The sequence below is a fragment of the Helianthus annuus genome, chromosome 7 (genome assembly GCF_002127325.2).
Source record: "Helianthus annuus cultivar XRQ/B chromosome 7, HanXRQr2.0-SUNRISE, whole genome shotgun sequence".
Taxonomy (NCBI): domain Eukaryota; kingdom Viridiplantae; phylum Streptophyta; class Magnoliopsida; order Asterales; family Asteraceae; genus Helianthus; species Helianthus annuus.
The window spans coordinates 41,857,711-41,874,253 of NC_035439.2; the positions used below are offsets into that span (position 1 = coordinate 41,857,711).

General features: G+C 38.2%; 2 protein-coding genes across 3 annotated transcripts; both read left to right on the plus strand.

The window, feature by feature from the left end:
• The first annotated feature begins 616 nt into the window (after positions 1 to 616).
• Positions 617 to 1,511, plus strand: LOC110879493 (upstream activation factor subunit spp27). Its single transcript, XM_022127956.1, has 2 exons — positions 617 to 872; positions 1,186 to 1,511. Exons 1-2 carry the CDS (start codon positions 645 to 647, stop codon positions 1,306 to 1,308), a joined length of 351 nt encoding a protein of 116 aa, XP_021983648.1. The 5' UTR covers positions 617 to 644; the 3' UTR covers positions 1,309 to 1,511.
• A 2,856-nt stretch (positions 1,512 to 4,367) lies between these two features.
• Positions 4,368 to 15,371, plus strand: LOC110879499 (WAT1-related protein At3g45870). 2 transcript variants are annotated; one of them, XM_022127970.2, is made up of 7 exons: positions 4,368 to 4,636; positions 11,153 to 11,215; positions 11,346 to 11,462; positions 12,566 to 12,842; positions 13,012 to 13,167; positions 14,474 to 14,625; positions 15,078 to 15,371. In XM_022127970.2, exons 1-7 carry the CDS (start codon positions 4,431 to 4,433, stop codon positions 15,247 to 15,249), a joined length of 1,143 nt encoding a protein of 380 aa, XP_021983662.1. In that variant the 5' UTR covers positions 4,368 to 4,430; the 3' UTR covers positions 15,250 to 15,371. The 2 variants fall into 2 exon arrangements, with proteins under 2 accessions (XP_021983662.1, XP_021983667.1); XM_022127975.2 differs by lacking the exon at positions 4,368 to 4,636 and adding an exon at positions 10,127 to 10,647.
• The last annotated feature ends 1,172 nt before the right edge of the window (positions 15,372 to 16,543 follow it).

Below are 16,543 nucleotides of genomic sequence, written 5' to 3' on the forward strand. Positions count from 1 at the left end.
TATGAACTCGCTCAACTTTGTTGTTAACATCGTTGTTACATGCCTTGCAGGTCGATAGGTATTCAAGGAGCTTGCAGAGGGAGGCGCGGTCGTTGTGAGACATGGACCATGGATGTCATGTTAAAAATATTATGACATTTCAAACTTAATACTTATGTTGGGTTTTCACATTTATGCTTTCACTAAACACTTAACTATGTTTTGTTTTGAACACCTTTCGTATTGATGGGTTGAACTTTATTAATTACTTGCAATGTTCAATATGATTGGTGGCTTGATCCTGGTCAGTCACGCCTCCTAGCGGGGATACTCCGCGTGTGGATTTTGGGGGTGTGACAAAAACCTTGTATGCTTAACAAGACCATGTTACCCAGTTATCTAAAAGAGTTGAATTAAATGAATTAACCCATAGGGTAGCAGATCCATGATATTATTACAATGAGTTCTTTTTGATAAATTCTTGCTAATTTTTTTTTTTTTTAAATTCTATAAGGTTCTCACTAATTGTTCTTATTTTTTTTAAAATGAGTTCCTTGGGTGAGTGAGTGAAGGAAGGAAGGGGCTGATTTTGCTATTACTGAAACTATGGGGTGTAACCATTCTCATAAAGGGTCTTCTAGGGTTAGCGGAAGAAAGAAGCAAAAATGGCGTGGGCGATGAGTCGTCAAGGTCACAGAGTGTTGATGGCAGCCGCCACCGGCACCGGCACCGCCACCGCCACCGCCACTGCAGCCAAGCGAGGCCGCCCTGCCGGTATTCTGAAAGTGGTCCCTGTGTCTCCGTCTCTCGGAGAGTTTCTAGGCGTCTCTCAAGTCTCAAGGACCGAAGCTGTGAAGAAAGTTTGGGAGTACATCAAGCAGAATAATCTTCAGGTCTTCACACTGCTTAAAAACCCTTTATTATTCCATCTGTTTTTCGTCTTCATGTTAATCTTATTTCCCTCTTTGACCATAGATAGCACTTTTACTGTACAACCTTGTTTTAGATTATAAAATAAATACTTTGAATCTCTGGAACATTTTAGCTTCCATAGGCGCAAAGGGCGTAAGCTATTTTTAGCACTTCTATGCTATGCTGGTTCTAGGTCATTTTTAGACCACTTTTAGCTGTTATGGTTGCCTAGTTTTGACTACCAACTTATATTGATTGATTCTCATGAAAGTTGATCAATCTGATTCTGTGCAGAACCCATCCAACAAGAAGCAGATTCTGTGTGATGCAAAGTTAAAGACCATTTTCAATGGGAAGGATCAAGTCGGGTTTCTTGAGATTGCCAAGTTGATGTCACAGCATTTTACCAAATCCTAGTAACGAATTACATGTGCTTTTTTGGAACTTATGTTAGTTTCTGGCTTTTACTTAGTTGTATGATGGATTGCTTGTCTGGGCCCAGGTTTTTGTTTCACTTGGCCAACAAACTACCAAGTATGAACCTTGATGTCTATGCTGTTACTCCAAATCATTAACCTTCGACTTGAATGCATGTAAAAAACGAGTTGCTCTTTTGTGTATCTCATGGTTTTAAAAAGGAGCCTAGGCGCAAGAGGTTCATCGCGCAAAAGGGGCATGTCAATATTGCAGAAGGCTGTGATTTTAGGTTGTTTATAGATATGAAATCTTACATATAGGTTACTTTTATGTTAGGATAATAACCTGTCAAAATTATAAAAGATATTTACGAATACCTTGCGTCCCTGTGTACGTGATGTGTGCGGCTCTCGTTTTGGCTCCATCGTATTGGTGTGCCTTGTGCTTTTTAAAACCAAACCCACCTCACCTTGTCGTGTCTGTCAGTGTTTGAAAGAAGGCATGTTTCCTCTTAAATGATCCACACGCAATTCTGTGGTATGATGTTACGGAGAAAACAGAAGTTTTACTTTCTTAAATAATTTGGAAGTATTTAACTTTATTGTTTATAACTATTTTTTTTTTCATAATTCTTGAATAGTTGATAAGTTCTGGGTTTTTTTTTTTTTTTTGTTATAAAACTGGTATCTAAAAATTCGAATATTAGGCTGAATTCTTTTTTTCTTTGGTTTTTTTTGCCTTTTTCTTTGGTTTTATGCAGGGTAGTAAAACTGACAAAAGAAAAATGAAAAAGAAGCATACCGGAACTTTTTCCCCGTAGATGGAAGTTAGTAGGCTGTGAAATTGTACTTTAGGGGAGTTTGGTGAAGAAGAAGCATTAGAATGTGGGGTGCGGGTTGGGGCGGCGGAATGTCAAAAACGCTGGCTAGATCACATCGGGCTAGCGTTGGCCATGGCGTTGCCCCACTGGCGTGGAGATTGAGCCTGGCGTGGGGCAGGGGGCAGTGTGACATGGCTGGTTCGATGTAGCCGTTGGGGCTAGTCGTTGCCAAACGGCTACTTTATTTAAATTTTTTTTTCCTTTTTAAACATTATAAATACCCATCTATTTTTTACATTTTCTACCGCTTCTCTACTTCTATCATATCTCTATATTTTTTATAAAATCAACCCACTTAATCCTCTACAATGCATCCTTTTATCCGCGGCTACGACCCAGACAACCCCTTTGGATACCAAGAAAACCCGAACCCTAGCCCACCACAAAACCGTCTACCACCAAACCCGACCCAAGTACCCCTTACACGCGGCCATCCACAACAACCGTCACACGGCTTAGTATACTCAGTCCCGATCTAGTCGGAATCGCATCATATTTAGCAAGCCGTGTATACACGAACTTTCCATACGGCTATTCATCCATTCCAGTTAACCTTTCCCAACCCGATTCCGTGCCCGAAACTCAACCACAAGACGTTGGTGGTTTGTCATCCAAAGCGGCCAAAAAAGATGGCATAAGAAAAAAACGGATGAAGAGAAAGCAATAGCGGCCGTTCAACAAACACAATTAAAGTGGACGGTTCAATAAGAAACTACTTTGACAAAATATTGGATCGACGAATCGTAAAATCCGATTCATGGTATTTTTTTATATAACATATTTAACGTTTACAATATTATTGTTTTAAGTTTTATTATAGTTTTTTTATGTCTAAAATATTTCTGGAATAGGGAATTCATGACACAAAAAAGTTTTTTGGGATTCCATAAAGAAATCATTTCATATGCAAATGCAAAGGGCGGAGGTGTATCGTGAAAATGATAGCCTCTCGTCCAAGTGGGGTGATATAAATACATACGTTACCGCGTTCAACATTTGTTTCCATAAGGCGAAGAACGCGCCAAGGAGCGGTGAAACCGAGGTTGACTTTATCAAGAATGTCTTGCTTGCATACAGAGAGAACAAGAAGAACGAGTTCAAGTATATGCATTGTTGGGATGTATGTAGGTACGCTTCGAAATGGACGAGAGTCCCTCCTGCTAGCGAGTCAACCTCATTCAAAAGGGCAAGAACACTCTCATCCCAAGCTCAGTCTGATGCTCGTGATCAAGAGTTTGATCTTAATTTGGATGATTTTGATGATTCTCTTTCCTGCGGTTTGATCTTAATTTGGATGATTTTGATGATTCTCTTTCCCGCCCACCCGACAGAGACACGTCAAAAAAGCGGATTCAAAGAACGAGATCGGGTTCGGCCTCGGTGTGACAATTCGGGTTTCCCTTCACGTTCCACTTACGTTGTAATCTTATGAAATTAATAAACGTGGTTAATTATGGTTAATTGGTCCATATGTGAAAATGCTTGAATATATTTGATTAGTTTATATACAAGTTAGGAGGTGCGTGAGTGGACGTTTGTTTGAGTTATTAGACTACCCACTATGGCAACCATTTCTTTGGGTTGGTTGCCATCTGGATTTAATAAAAAAGAAAACACAATTCTTTATTAGAAAAAGTCCACAACGTGGTTGTCATGCAACCTAGGTTGCAACCCAACATCATACCACATGTCTAAATTTAATTGGTGAGCTATTTTTATCTTTCTTTTTTTAATTTTTTTCTTAACTAATAATTCCCTCAATAAATCATATTTATTTAATAATATATTAGTTTAGGTTGGGTTGGGTTGGATTGTGAATGTGAGTGAAAATTTAAATTGGGTTGGGTTGGATTGGGTTGTGTAGATGGAAGAGATAGAAATTAGTTTTTTTAATAAAAAATTGGGTTTGGTTAAGTTATGAGAGTGGATAGTCTTATAAATTCGAAGTGAACGGGAGTCTAGGGCTCCAATTTTCAAACAGTAAAAAAAGATGATTAAATAGATTGTATGTAGTATTTAGTATTAAAAGTCAAAGTGACACCGACACGGATCAGATTGAAGATGAGATGGTAGTTGCATCCTTTTCATTCAAGCTTAATTACTTCAATCCTAAGATGAGTTCTTTCATTCACACACTCAATCCACCTACGAGTCTTTTTCAAATCGGTTCAACTTAACATGAAAACTCAACCTACCCATTTATAAATTGACGCGTCTTGTGCGTGTGCGATCGGAGGATTCGATGGAAATATCACACGGCGGCGGTGGTGGCGGTGGTGAAGCACGGAAAGCACACGTGGCAATGGCATGTGTGCAATTGATGAGTGGAGGATATCACGTGATAACGAAAGTAGCTCTAAACGGCGGAGTGGATGAGATCGTTTTCTGCTTGTATCGTGACTTTATTGCCCTCTCTATCCTTGCTCCCATCGCCTATCTTCGTGAAAAGTTAGTTCATTAATTATCTTTAAAGTTTCTTACCTTACCTATTTGTAATTGTAAATAATTATTATTGTTAGGCATCTCATTGTAAATATTTACAGATATAGCCCCCCTACATTCCATGCATTTTTAAAAACCTTGGGTCGAGAATTATTAGGTCTAATATGTTTTACTATGCATACTTGATTAACGTTCCTAAAACTTAATTCACTCCACGTTATGCTTCGATTTTTTTTTCTCAAAAATGTAAATTTTGATTGTTGGGCCTCTAGCCTTTTGGTTAGATTTACTTTTATTTTTAGTTATTAGGTATGTGCCAATGACCCTTTGGTGGAGTGATGGAAAGAAATTTGTGCAATGTGAGTGGCGCTGGTTCGATCCCCACCTCCATCAAAGGTGAAGCATTGGGGTTTCCCCAACCCAATGATGGTTTGGACTCCGGTTCGAGCCTGAGGGAACCCGAGTTTTCTACTAGGGTGCATTTACTCCAGCGAGTCGGTCAGTCTCGACAGGCGGCGGCTCGTGTGGAGGGTGCAACTTCTGTGAAGTGGCAGGGGGCCTGAAATTTTCTCGGGGAAAGCCAAATGTTCCATTCTACTGAGGGGTGAGCCCGGTTAAGACAACATAGTCCTCGGGACAGAATGGGGTGGGGCCGGGTCGTCTGGCGTGAATAATGGGGCGGGGCCGGGTTGTCTGGCGTGAATCATCCATCTGTTGAGAAGTTCACCTTTCAAAAAAAAAAAAGTTATTAGGTATGTATACAAAATGATTCGGTTGTGTTTGATCAATTGGTTGACATCGTACTTCATTTTTGGTTTTACGTTAACTGCGTTTCATTTTGTTTCAACAAAATTTGTATTTGAGCCTCAAAATTTAGACTTTATCGTTAAGTAATCTAATATATAAAACAAATATTCAAACAAAACCATAAATATACAAAGAAGTTAGGTTCTGTAAATTTAAATATAAAGATGTGCAGTGTACTTAATTTTTAATTAATTGTTTGGTTTGGTAATTGTTTGGTTTGGTTTTAAGTTTAGTGTTGGACATATGTAAAGAATTCAAATATGCATAATTAGGTAGGGTTGTTCGAAATTCAAAGATTTGAAAACTAAATTCGAAATTTGGTTCTTGTATTTCCTCAATTCGAATATGAACTAAGTTGGAAAAATATTGACCCGCGGAGAGTATTTGATGTTTTTTGATTTCTTTGCATTGTTTCTGTTGTATGTTTGATGGTGAGTACCAATGTGAGCTAGCTTACTTGATAAAGATATATGCCACTTATGAGGAGTTCTCAGATTCAAATCTAAGTCACGAGATATTTTAGAGTAAATGGTGTAAAGTAGAGTAAGCAACATTTGCCGTTAAAAAAAAATGTTTGGGGGTGAGTCTAGGCCTTGCTAGGCTATTTCTTTTAATGAAATTTTGCTTGTTGTTAAGAAAAAGTTATAAGAATGTTATTTGAGTCAAATTATTTGTGTTCTTTCCTCCCATTTTCATCCATGACAAGAATGGAGGCCAGGACACTTGCGGGTAAGTAGGGATGGTAATGGGTCGGGTTTGGGTTAGGTATTGGTAATCCCATACTCATATCCGGGTTTAAAATCGTATCCTATACCCGACTCAATACTCGTTGGGTATTTGTCAGGTAATTACCCATTGGGTATCGGGTATACCCATTAGTTTGTTAAAGATATACATTGGGATTTCTAAATACATTTTTACTATTATAATTAATATATAATTTCATTTATACAATAACTATTAAAAATAAAAAATGTACATTTATATAGAAATATAGATATCAGACAATTGACCTTAACGTACGCGAGTTGAAATTGTAGGTTATAAAAAAGCGCGTTCATAAAATCTGGAAATCGCATGTTGTGTATATGGGGATGAAATCGCATGGGGTATATACAAATCGCATGGGGGTGTTTAAATAACAAATCGCATGGTTGAAACATAAAATCGCACGTTGGTAACAATCGTGTACGCAATGTACGTTAAGCCATTTTATACGTTAACTGGCCTCCATACATATAACTTTTATCATAAATTAATAATAAATTTTATAATACTTATACACTTACATATATATACTTCACAAAACACAAAATATAAATACTATTATCAATTGCATACTCTAAAAGAAAATTTATTTGGTGCAAACGAGCCGAGCTACTCGAGCTCGGCTCGAAAAAAAGCTCGAACGAGCCGAGCTTAAACGAGCTCGAGCTCGAGCCCGAGCCTAAAAAACAAGCTCGTTTAGTAAACGAGCCCGAGCCCGGGCTTCTCTTATCGAGCTCGAGCCGGCTCGCGAGCCTAAACGAGCTTTCTGTTTATATATTTTTTAGAGTAAACTTCCGTTTTGCTCCCTGTGGTTTGGTCACTTTAACGGTTTTGCCCCAAACCTTTAAAAATAGCCAGTTTACTCCTTGATCTATGAAGCCTTTCTCCATTTCACTCCCTGCCTCTAACTCCATCCAAATTATTTGTTAACTGAAAGGGTATTTTGGTAACTTCAAATATAAAATTAAGGGTATTTTAGTAAACTACAAATAAAAGATTATATTATTATATATAATAATAAAATATTACAAACCCATCATCTCTTCATTCTCTTCTACCCTCTCTGCACTCTCTTCTCTCTTAAGTCTCAACCCTACCCAGCCACCATCAGCCCCATCATCACCGCTGGCGACCGCCCACCACCATCAACCACCACCTTGAAATCAGAACAACCACATATCTTCTCTCTCTTCATCCCCAACAACCACCGCCATCACCACCAATCGCCACCACCTCACCACCACCTTCTCATGACTAAATTCGACACTGTCGCCAGCCAACCACCATGGTCGTCGTCCTCTGCAACCCACAATCTGAAATCAAAAGCCCAACGGCGGAACCCTAAAAACCGGAACCCTAATGCCGCTGTCATCTAATCGAACACCAGCCAAGACCACCGCCGAAAACTCACCAAGGTCGACTAAAGAGATCTTTGCTGCAAGTTCTTGGAATTTCTAAACGATGAATTACATTGTACATGTATTTAATGTATTTGGGGATTTTGATTATAAAAGTTGGGGTTTGATTCTAGAGTTAGTTTTGGTAGATGATAGGGGTTTAACATTAAGTTTAGTGGTGGGGTGGTGATGGGGACAGAGGAGGTGGTTGATGGGTGGTGATGGTGGTGGTGGTGAAGGGAGGGAGAGAGAGAGAGAGAGAGAGAGAGAGAGAGGGAGGATAGATGGGTTGGGACGTTCAGTGATGGAGGATGGTGGTGGACTGGTGATGATGGCAGGTGGCGGCGGTAGGATGGTGGTGGTGTCCGATTAGAAGATGGAGAAACTCAGGGATGGTGATTGTTGGCAAAGGTGTGTTGGATGTAGTCACAGAGTTCAACACGTTTTCTGGTTAAGCTTTCTAACTTCATTTCAGTTTGCTGTTTAATTTTCAACTCGTTACCATCATTTATCTGGTTCACATTCAGCTTCATGCTATGCTTTGCGGGTTAAAGTGTAATTGTTTTTATATTTTATTATTATATATAATAATATAATCTTTTATTTATAGTTTACTAAAATACCCTTAGTTTTATATTTGAAGTTATCAAAATACCCTTTCAGTTAACAAATAATTTGGATGGAGTTAGAGGCGGGGAGTGAAATGGAGAAATGCTTCATAGATCAGGGAGAAACTGGCTATTTTTAAAGGTTTGGGGCAAAACCGTTAAAGTGACCAAACCATAGGGAGCAAAACGGACGTTTACTCTATTTTTATTAATATATTAAACATATATTTATATAATAATAAGTACCATTTATATAAATATAAAAAAATAACTTAATTATATGTATAATAATAATTATAATTAATATAAACTAATTAACAAATACTAAACGAGTCGAGCCCGAGCCGAGCTCGAGCTTGAAAAATTACCTTCGAATCGAGCTCGAGCTTTAGAAATAAAGCTCGAATCGAGCCGAGCTCGAGCTCTAGCTCAAGCTTTCATATGTTAAACGAGCTCGAGCTTGAGCTTGATCGAGCTCGGGCTCGGCTCGGCTCGTTTGCACCCCTAGTTTTAAGTTTAGTGTTGGACATATGTAAAGAATTCAAATATGCATAATTAGGTAGGGTTGTTCGAAATTCATAGATTTGAAAACTAAATTCGAAATTTGGTTCGGGTATTTCCTCAATTCAAATATGAACTAAGTTGGAAAAATATTGATCCGCGGAGAGTATTTGATGTGTTTTGATTTCTTTGCATTGTTTCTGTTGTATGTTTGATGGTGAGTACTAATGTGGGCTAGCTTACTTGGTAAAGACATATGCCACTTATGAGGAGTTCCCAGGTTCAAATCTGAGTAACAAGGTATTTTAGAGTAAATGGTGTAAAGTAGAGTAAGCAACATTTGCCGTTAAAAAAATGTTTAGTGGTGAGTCTAGGCCTTGCTAGGCTATTTTTTTTTGAATGAAATTTTGCTTGTTGTTAAGAAAAAGTTATAAGAATGTTATTTGAGTCAAATTATTTGTGTTGTTTCCTCCCATTTTCATCGATGACAAGAATGGAGGCCAGGACATTTGCGGGTAAGTAAGGATGACAATGGGTCGGGTTCGGGTTAGGTATTAGTAATCCAATACCTATACCTGGGTATAAAATCGTATCCCATACCTGACCCAATACCCGTTGGGTATTTGTCAGGTAATTACCCGTCGGGTATCGGGTATACCCATTAGTTTGTTAAAAAATATACGTTGGGATTTATAAATACATTTTTTACTATTATAATTAACATATAATTCCATTTATACAACTATTATAAATTATAAATGTACATTTATATAGAAAAATAGATATCAGACAATTGACCTTAACGTACATTACGTACGTGAGTCGAAATCGCACGTTATAAAAAAGCGCACTCATAAAATCTGGAAATCGCATGTTGTGTATATGGGGATGAAATCGCATGGGGTATATACAAATCGCATATGGTTAAAACATAAAATCGTACGTTGGTAAACAATCGTGTACGCAATGTACGTTAAGCCATTTTGTACGTTAATTGGCCTCTATACATATAACTTTTATCATAAATTAATAATAACTTTATAATACTTATACACTTACATAATATACTTTACAACAACCAAAATATAAATACTATTATTAAACGCATATACTAAAAGAAAATTTATTTATTCACATTATGAACATACTAAAATAAATCAACAATAGACAACTGTTAATAGAAAATGAAAATATAAATTAAAAAAAAATCGGGTATATAGTTCGGGTAAACGGGTTGGATATACACGTAATTTTTTAAAACTAATCTTATACCTGACCCAATATCCGTCCGGTATCGGGTATACCCGTCAGGTTTCACACATACCCACCAGACTTGAGTATTTTTGTCATCCCTACGGGTAAGAGCCTCTCAGCTTTGAACCCATGCCAGAAATTACCATCCATAGGGGTAGGGCGGGTGGGTTGGTTTTGCCAAAAGGAGCATCCGTGTAAGATTTGAGGAGGTTAAGAAAGAGTTAATTCGATAGAAACAGGTGGCCAACAATCATAGAAAACTCCAAAATTCAGAGACTACATCCATCCATCCATCCATCCTTCCACTCTAATTTAAAAATGACCTCCTACTCCTTCTCCTCCTCCTCTTCCTCATCTCTTCCATCATCCCACTTCCCACAGTCAACCGAATAGTTTATTGGCGGTTTTAGGTCAGATCTACTTCACACGAAACCTCTACATCTACCTACATATTTCTCTGTTGTTCATATATGCGTTAGATAACGATGTTCTCACTCGGTGGCGGTGGCGAACAGCCATGGAAGGCACACACATCAATGACGTTTGTGCAGCTCTTCAATGGAGGATATCATGTCATCACTACCGTTGCTCTTAACGGCGGAGTCAACGAGATTGTTTTCTGTCTCTACCGTGATATCCTTGCCCTAACCATTCTCGCTCCCATTGCCTACTTCCGTGAAAAGTTAGTTCATCTTCTTTCAACAATTCTAATAGTCATGATTTCCCTAAACTTACTAGCCCTTGTCTATTTTCATGAAAAGTGTATTTGCAAATGTTATGAGAAAGTATACTAGTAGATAGAGTTTAGTTGAGCATAACTGGAAGAGACTTGTGCCTGTATTATGTTGGTGTTTCTTAAATCATTCAGGTCCTATCTAACACTCCAACTGAGCATTGGAACTTTGATTTATTGTTTCAGAGTGTGTGATCTAGCTGTTAATGGATAGGGTATATCCTTCTTACTCCCAAATTTGTTTGATTCTTATATTAGGGAGATCTAGTGTTAATGTTTGGAGAAAGATATTTGAAATATGTTGTTTATCATCATACATGTATAGTGTTTATAAGCCAATGCCCAGTTCACATTCATGTATAACCTTTTTATCATATATCATTGGCCTGTCTGTAGCCACCACTTGTATCATCTGGGACACGTGATTAAACAGAAGTTGGTTTATTGTTTGTAGGAGAACCAGACCAGCTATGACTAGACACTTTCTCTTCACTTTCTTTCTTCTTGGATTGACTGGGTAAGTCTATCTTCTCCAAAGTTGTCATTCTAATAGATTTTTGGGTTAATCCTCTATTAATCTGTTCTTGGTTGCACCTATTTCTCTTGTTTTACTTATGATTTTGCGATTGTCCTTTGACCTTAAATAGGATATTTGGGAACCAGCTTTTGTTTCTTCTTGGTCTTGGCTACACAAATCCAACATATGCTGCAGCCTTACAACCTGCGATTCCTGTCTTCACGTTTATACTTGCTGCAATGATGGGGTAAGCGAACTGATTTTTTTCTACTTAGGCATTTCATTAATGTCAACTATTCTGTAGATTTGATATGTGCATATGTATTCCAAACCAGTGTTAACCAATTCAATCTTAGTTGAGCTGGCCAAGGTTTAAAAGAACGGAAACGAGTTTCGAGGCGTTTTCCCTTCGCCTCACGAGGCGTAAGCTCGGGGCGAAACGAGGCGTAAGGCCGAGGCGGTATTAATAAATAAATATAAAAATTATATATATTATAGAAATAATAATACTAACTAATTTCATCACCAGATTCATCAAAATCATCAAAAACACACTTAAAAAAGACATGAAATGCTTGAAATTGACACAAAAAGTCAAAAACAGCAGAAACAACTATCAAAATCCCCTGAGGCGCACCTGAGCCGCAGCTTTCTTAGCGCCTCAGCCCCTCTGAGGCGCATATACATTAAAAACACCATGAGGAACGCCTCAGACTCGTTTTTTGGCCGTTTCGCCTCGAGGGGCGCCTTGAGGCGCACGCCTCAAACGTTTTTTTAAAACCATGGAGCTCGCCCTATTGACGAATAGTGGAGAAAGTGAAACAGGTTTAAAACTAAGGGGCTGTTTGTTTACCTCTTAATGAGGCTCTTAATGGTTCAGACCTCTTACTGGTTCCGCACTTAATGGTTCAGACTGTTTTTTTTTGCGAGCAGATGTCTGAATGTTTAAGACATTTGCCTCTGAATGGTTAAGCATTATACTAAGTCTGAATGGTTAAGACTTAAGACCTCTAATCTGAATTGGTTAGACATTTGCCTCTAAACGTTTAAGCATTATACTGGCTCTTAATGGTTAAGACCTCTTACTGATTCAGCACTTAATAGTTCAGACCTCTTATTGGTTCAACACTTAACCATTCAGAAGTTTGCCAAACAGCCCCTAAACCTGACCCACCCATTTTCATAAAAGATCTAAGGCACTTGTATTTACATGTGTATAATTGTATAGCTACATGCATTTATGATCTTTTCAAATGAATCATACCACATACGAAATTATCATATCTACGTATGATATATGATTTCACAAACATATATATGTTAAGTTGACATAATTTGATGTACATGCAGTGTAGAAACATTAAATGTGCTAAAGATTGAAGGTCAGGCAAAGGTTGGTGGTACAGTTGTTTGTGTTTCTGGTGCCATTTTAATGGTTCTTTTCCGTGGACCTTCCGTACTGGGGTATGCACATCATGTACAAACACCACACCAAGAAACGATGGCACCCGAACTTCCTGGATTGATGTTTTCCAGTCTTGCATCCTTTGGGATTGACACCTGGCATCTTGGTGTCCTTTGCTTAATAGGAAACTGTATTTGCATGGCTGCCTTTTTAGCTATTCAGGTATTCATTCCTATATATATATATATATATTATTAATTAATACCTATAAAGCAACCTAAATGTGATCAGTCTGATACAGCTTTGTCGATTAACTTTTTTAGGTATAACTGAATTATATACTTATAAATGCTTTGTAGTTTTATTTTGTTTTTAATTCTATTCTATTCAGGCTCCACTGCTGGCCAAGTATCCTGCAAACCTATCCGTTACAGCATATTCCTACTTTTTTGGTACTGTTTTTATGGTTGTAACAGCTGTCGCCATGAGCAATGAATCAGTTAACTGGACTTTGACATGGTCTGAGATTTGGGCAGTGGTTTATGCTGTAAGATTCTTCTCCTTTGGATGAAACTTTTTAGATTTATACATTTCTTGCCTTTTAAACCAGCTAAATTAATCAATCTCTTAGGAAATAGGAATGAATATGCAATAACTCACTCACTGTGATATTATAATTTGGAATTTTGGTATCAAGACATGAACTATGTCCTTTCTAAGCGTTAAAAAAACCTTATGTCAGTTAGACATGTTTTTCATTAGAAAGATTAATAATCCCTATATATACATTTTGTGGATCACAAAAGTTATAATAATCCTATTTTAGGGTTATTGGATTTTAATAATCCAAACTTTGACCAATTGGCCGGCAATAATCCCAACTTAAAAAATTCCCCACTTTCAAGCTATTTTCCTCCACCAAGCCTTTACCAACTGTCAAAAGTTCAAAATTTCCACCATCTACGCAACTCCGGTGACCTGCAACGTATTCCGGCGACCATTTATACCCTTGAAACCACCAAACGAGACCACCGCCAGTCATCTCTAACCTCCTGTAATCTTCTCCGCTGCTCAAAAGTTCAAAATTTCCACCATCTACGCAACTCCTGTGACCTGCAACTTATTCTGGCGACCCTTTTTACCCCTGAAACCACCAAATGAGCCCACCACCAGTCATCTCCGACCTCCTGCAATCTTCTCAGCTGCTCCGGTGACCTGCAACTTATTCTGGCGACCTTCTTTACCCCTGAAACCCCCAAAGGAGATCACCATTAGTCATCTCCAACCTCCAGTGACCTTCACCGCCGGTCAAAACTTCAAAATTTCCACCATCTCTGGGTCTCACGTTTTTCTGATGAGGCGGTGGGAGTTGTGGATGATAGTTTAATGGTAGTGGTTGGAGGTTGGAAGGGTGGGGTGTTCGGTGGATATGGTGAATGGTGGTGTGCGGTGGTGGTGGCAGATGGTGGTTGTGGATAGTGGTGATGGTGATGGTGCCACATAAGCTTCCACATCAGCAGACAATCAGGTTTGGTGCCACATTAGCAAAATACTAACTGGGTTAGACCCTAGTTGGTAAAGGCTTGGTGGAGGAAAATAGCTTGAAAGTTGGGACTGGCAGGGGGAATTTTTTAAGTTGGGATTATTGCCGGCGGCCAATTAGTCAAAGTTTGGATTATTAAACCCCCTATTTTATTGGTAAAGCTGGCATTGGAAGTACACTTTGGCTGACTTTCTTCGACTCATTCAACCCATTTGTCATGCTTCCTTTTTAGCTATTTTTCCTTAATTGACTGCATTGACCCATGGATAGATTATATACGATTCATGTGGTGATTTTTGGTTTGTTTCAGGGAATTGTGACATCGGCATTGTGCTATGGACTTATAACATGGTCCAACAAGATCCTGGGACCTGCTTTGGTTGCTCTTTACAATCCACTTCAACCTGCTGCAACTGCTTTTTTGTCCAGAATCTTCCTTGGAAGCCCGATTTATTTAGGAAGGTCTGTTCTTCAGCCTCTACTTTTACTACTAGTCTATACTCCATATAATCACTACACAAACATATACACTTGGTTAACAATTTCCTCCATCATACTTGGTTATTGTGATACACAAACCATCATTCTTGGGAAATGTACCCGCATGCCTACGCCCCAACCTTTAGGAAAGCATAAAAACAAGTGACTTGCCCCGATCAGGACAAATGATTTAGGATGAGAACCACATTAGTATCCACACTTACAAAGTGCACTTTTTGTCTCCAATACATCATGATAAGGGCATATTCTTATTTTCCGACATCAAAATATGAAATTTAGGATGTTACAGTAGAAGAGAAGATCTGAATTTTGTGCTTTAGAGATACACTTTGGCTGACTATTGACCTGTTTGGATCAGTCTCATTATTGGATTGTTTGTTTTGTTGACCCATGATGCATTTATTTGTGAGCAGCGTTTTAGGAGGATTGTTGATCATAGCAGGGTTATATCTGGTGACTTGGGCAACGTATCGGGAAAAACAACAGGCAGCAGCTTTAGGTGTCTACCGTTCTCGATCAACAGAGTCACTGATAAGTCAGGATTTCTCTGGGCCTTCACCATCACTAGCCAAAAACATTGATTAATCAAGTGTTTTTGTTTTCTTCATGTTAAAAATCATTGTGACAGAAGTTTCTCCCCAGCTGGGCTTGTTATGCATGATTTTTAAGATTAAATCAAGAAGATAATAAATGATGATAATTCAATACATTACATTACAACACAACATAGAAGTATGTATATACATACACTAACTAAAACTAAGGGACAATTTGAAAATGTTTAAAGCATCCACAACAGAGAGGTTTTTGTGATGTTTTTAAAGAGAGTATGATGTGGAGAAGAGGGTGTGAGGTGGAGGAGAGAGACTAAGAGAGTGTAGTGATGTATGTGAGGAAGAATGGATGGAGAAAGAGTATGTGAGTGAGATGAGAGAGGGGGAAGAGAGTGTTTTTTGTGCATGTGAGTGGGTTAAGAGAGAGAAATGCTCTCATTGATTGGACAGGGGCCGGGCCGCATTGGCACCAAAAAACACTACCTAAAAACACCTTTATTGGTGATGCTTTTATCCGCACTCTCTTCATGCAAGTCTTTCCTAGTAGGCTTCGTCAGTCACGCGTACTCACAGCTAAATTGTTTCATGGTGTTTGCGTACTCACTGTGAATCCACCACAACAGCAAGTGGCAATGAGCAGCCAGCGATGGTGCTTGCAACGGTTGTGCTGTGATTCTTGTGTATGGTTGCAAAAGTGATGAGGGTTGCCTAATTTAGACTTGTAGTTTTATGTGTGCCTTGTTTCCAAGTTTTAGGGCCAAACAAGCAAAAACTAATAAAAGCTACTTCGACTAATGTGACGTAAGAGTGCAGAATTATCTCATTTATATCGAATACCCGGCCATCTTTTAGCATAAATGTTGCTTTTTTTTACGGTGCAAGTAATTTAATATCGTTTTCTTACTCGAATCAAATACGTTAATGTCATTCACCATCTACATTATACATGCATTATGGAAGAAAACCAGTTAGCCTTTAATGATTTAAATGATCAAATAGGTAATTTTCAATTGAACTTGGCCAAATGATAAACGTTCCATCTGTTGCATCTTCTTTTGGGACAAGTTATAAAAAAGAACAACATGTGTTTATTTGCAGTCTTGTTTCATCTTCTTTTTGTTTGTTATACTCAAGTAGCAAACAAAACAAGAAAATTTGGATGATATTTTTCAGACTTTGAAACTATTGCCATGATTTTAAAGATTGGAGGATGATATCTGCCTAGCTTTGACTTGAAAGAAGGATGCGCGTAGCATGCTATTTTTCTACATGTTTTTTTTGGTAAAGGGTTACCCCGTAGAATTTTATAAATCAACCAAATAGGT

What these genes read in the sequence shown, in the direction of transcription:
- LOC110879493 (XM_022127956.1), top strand. Translation starts at nt 645, where the DNA reads ATGGCGTGGGCGATGAGTCGTCAAGGTCACAGAGTGTTGATGGCAGCC. An exon ending in TCAAGCAGAATAATCTTCAG is followed by an intron (nt 873 to 1,185) that starts GTCTTCACACTG and finishes GATTCTGTGCAG; the next exon opens with AACCCATCCAACAAGAAGCA.
- LOC110879499 (XM_022127970.2), top strand. Translation starts at nt 4,431, where the DNA reads ATGGAAATATCACACGGCGGCGGTGGTGGCGGTGGTGAAGCACGGAAA. An exon ending in ATACTTGCTGCAATGATGGG is followed by an intron (nt 11,463 to 12,565) that starts GTAAGCGAACTG and finishes ATGTACATGCAG; the next exon opens with TGTAGAAACATTAAATGTGC. An exon ending in AGCCCGATTTATTTAGGAAG is followed by an intron (nt 14,626 to 15,077) that starts GTCTGTTCTTCA and finishes ATTTGTGAGCAG; the next exon opens with CGTTTTAGGAGGATTGTTGA.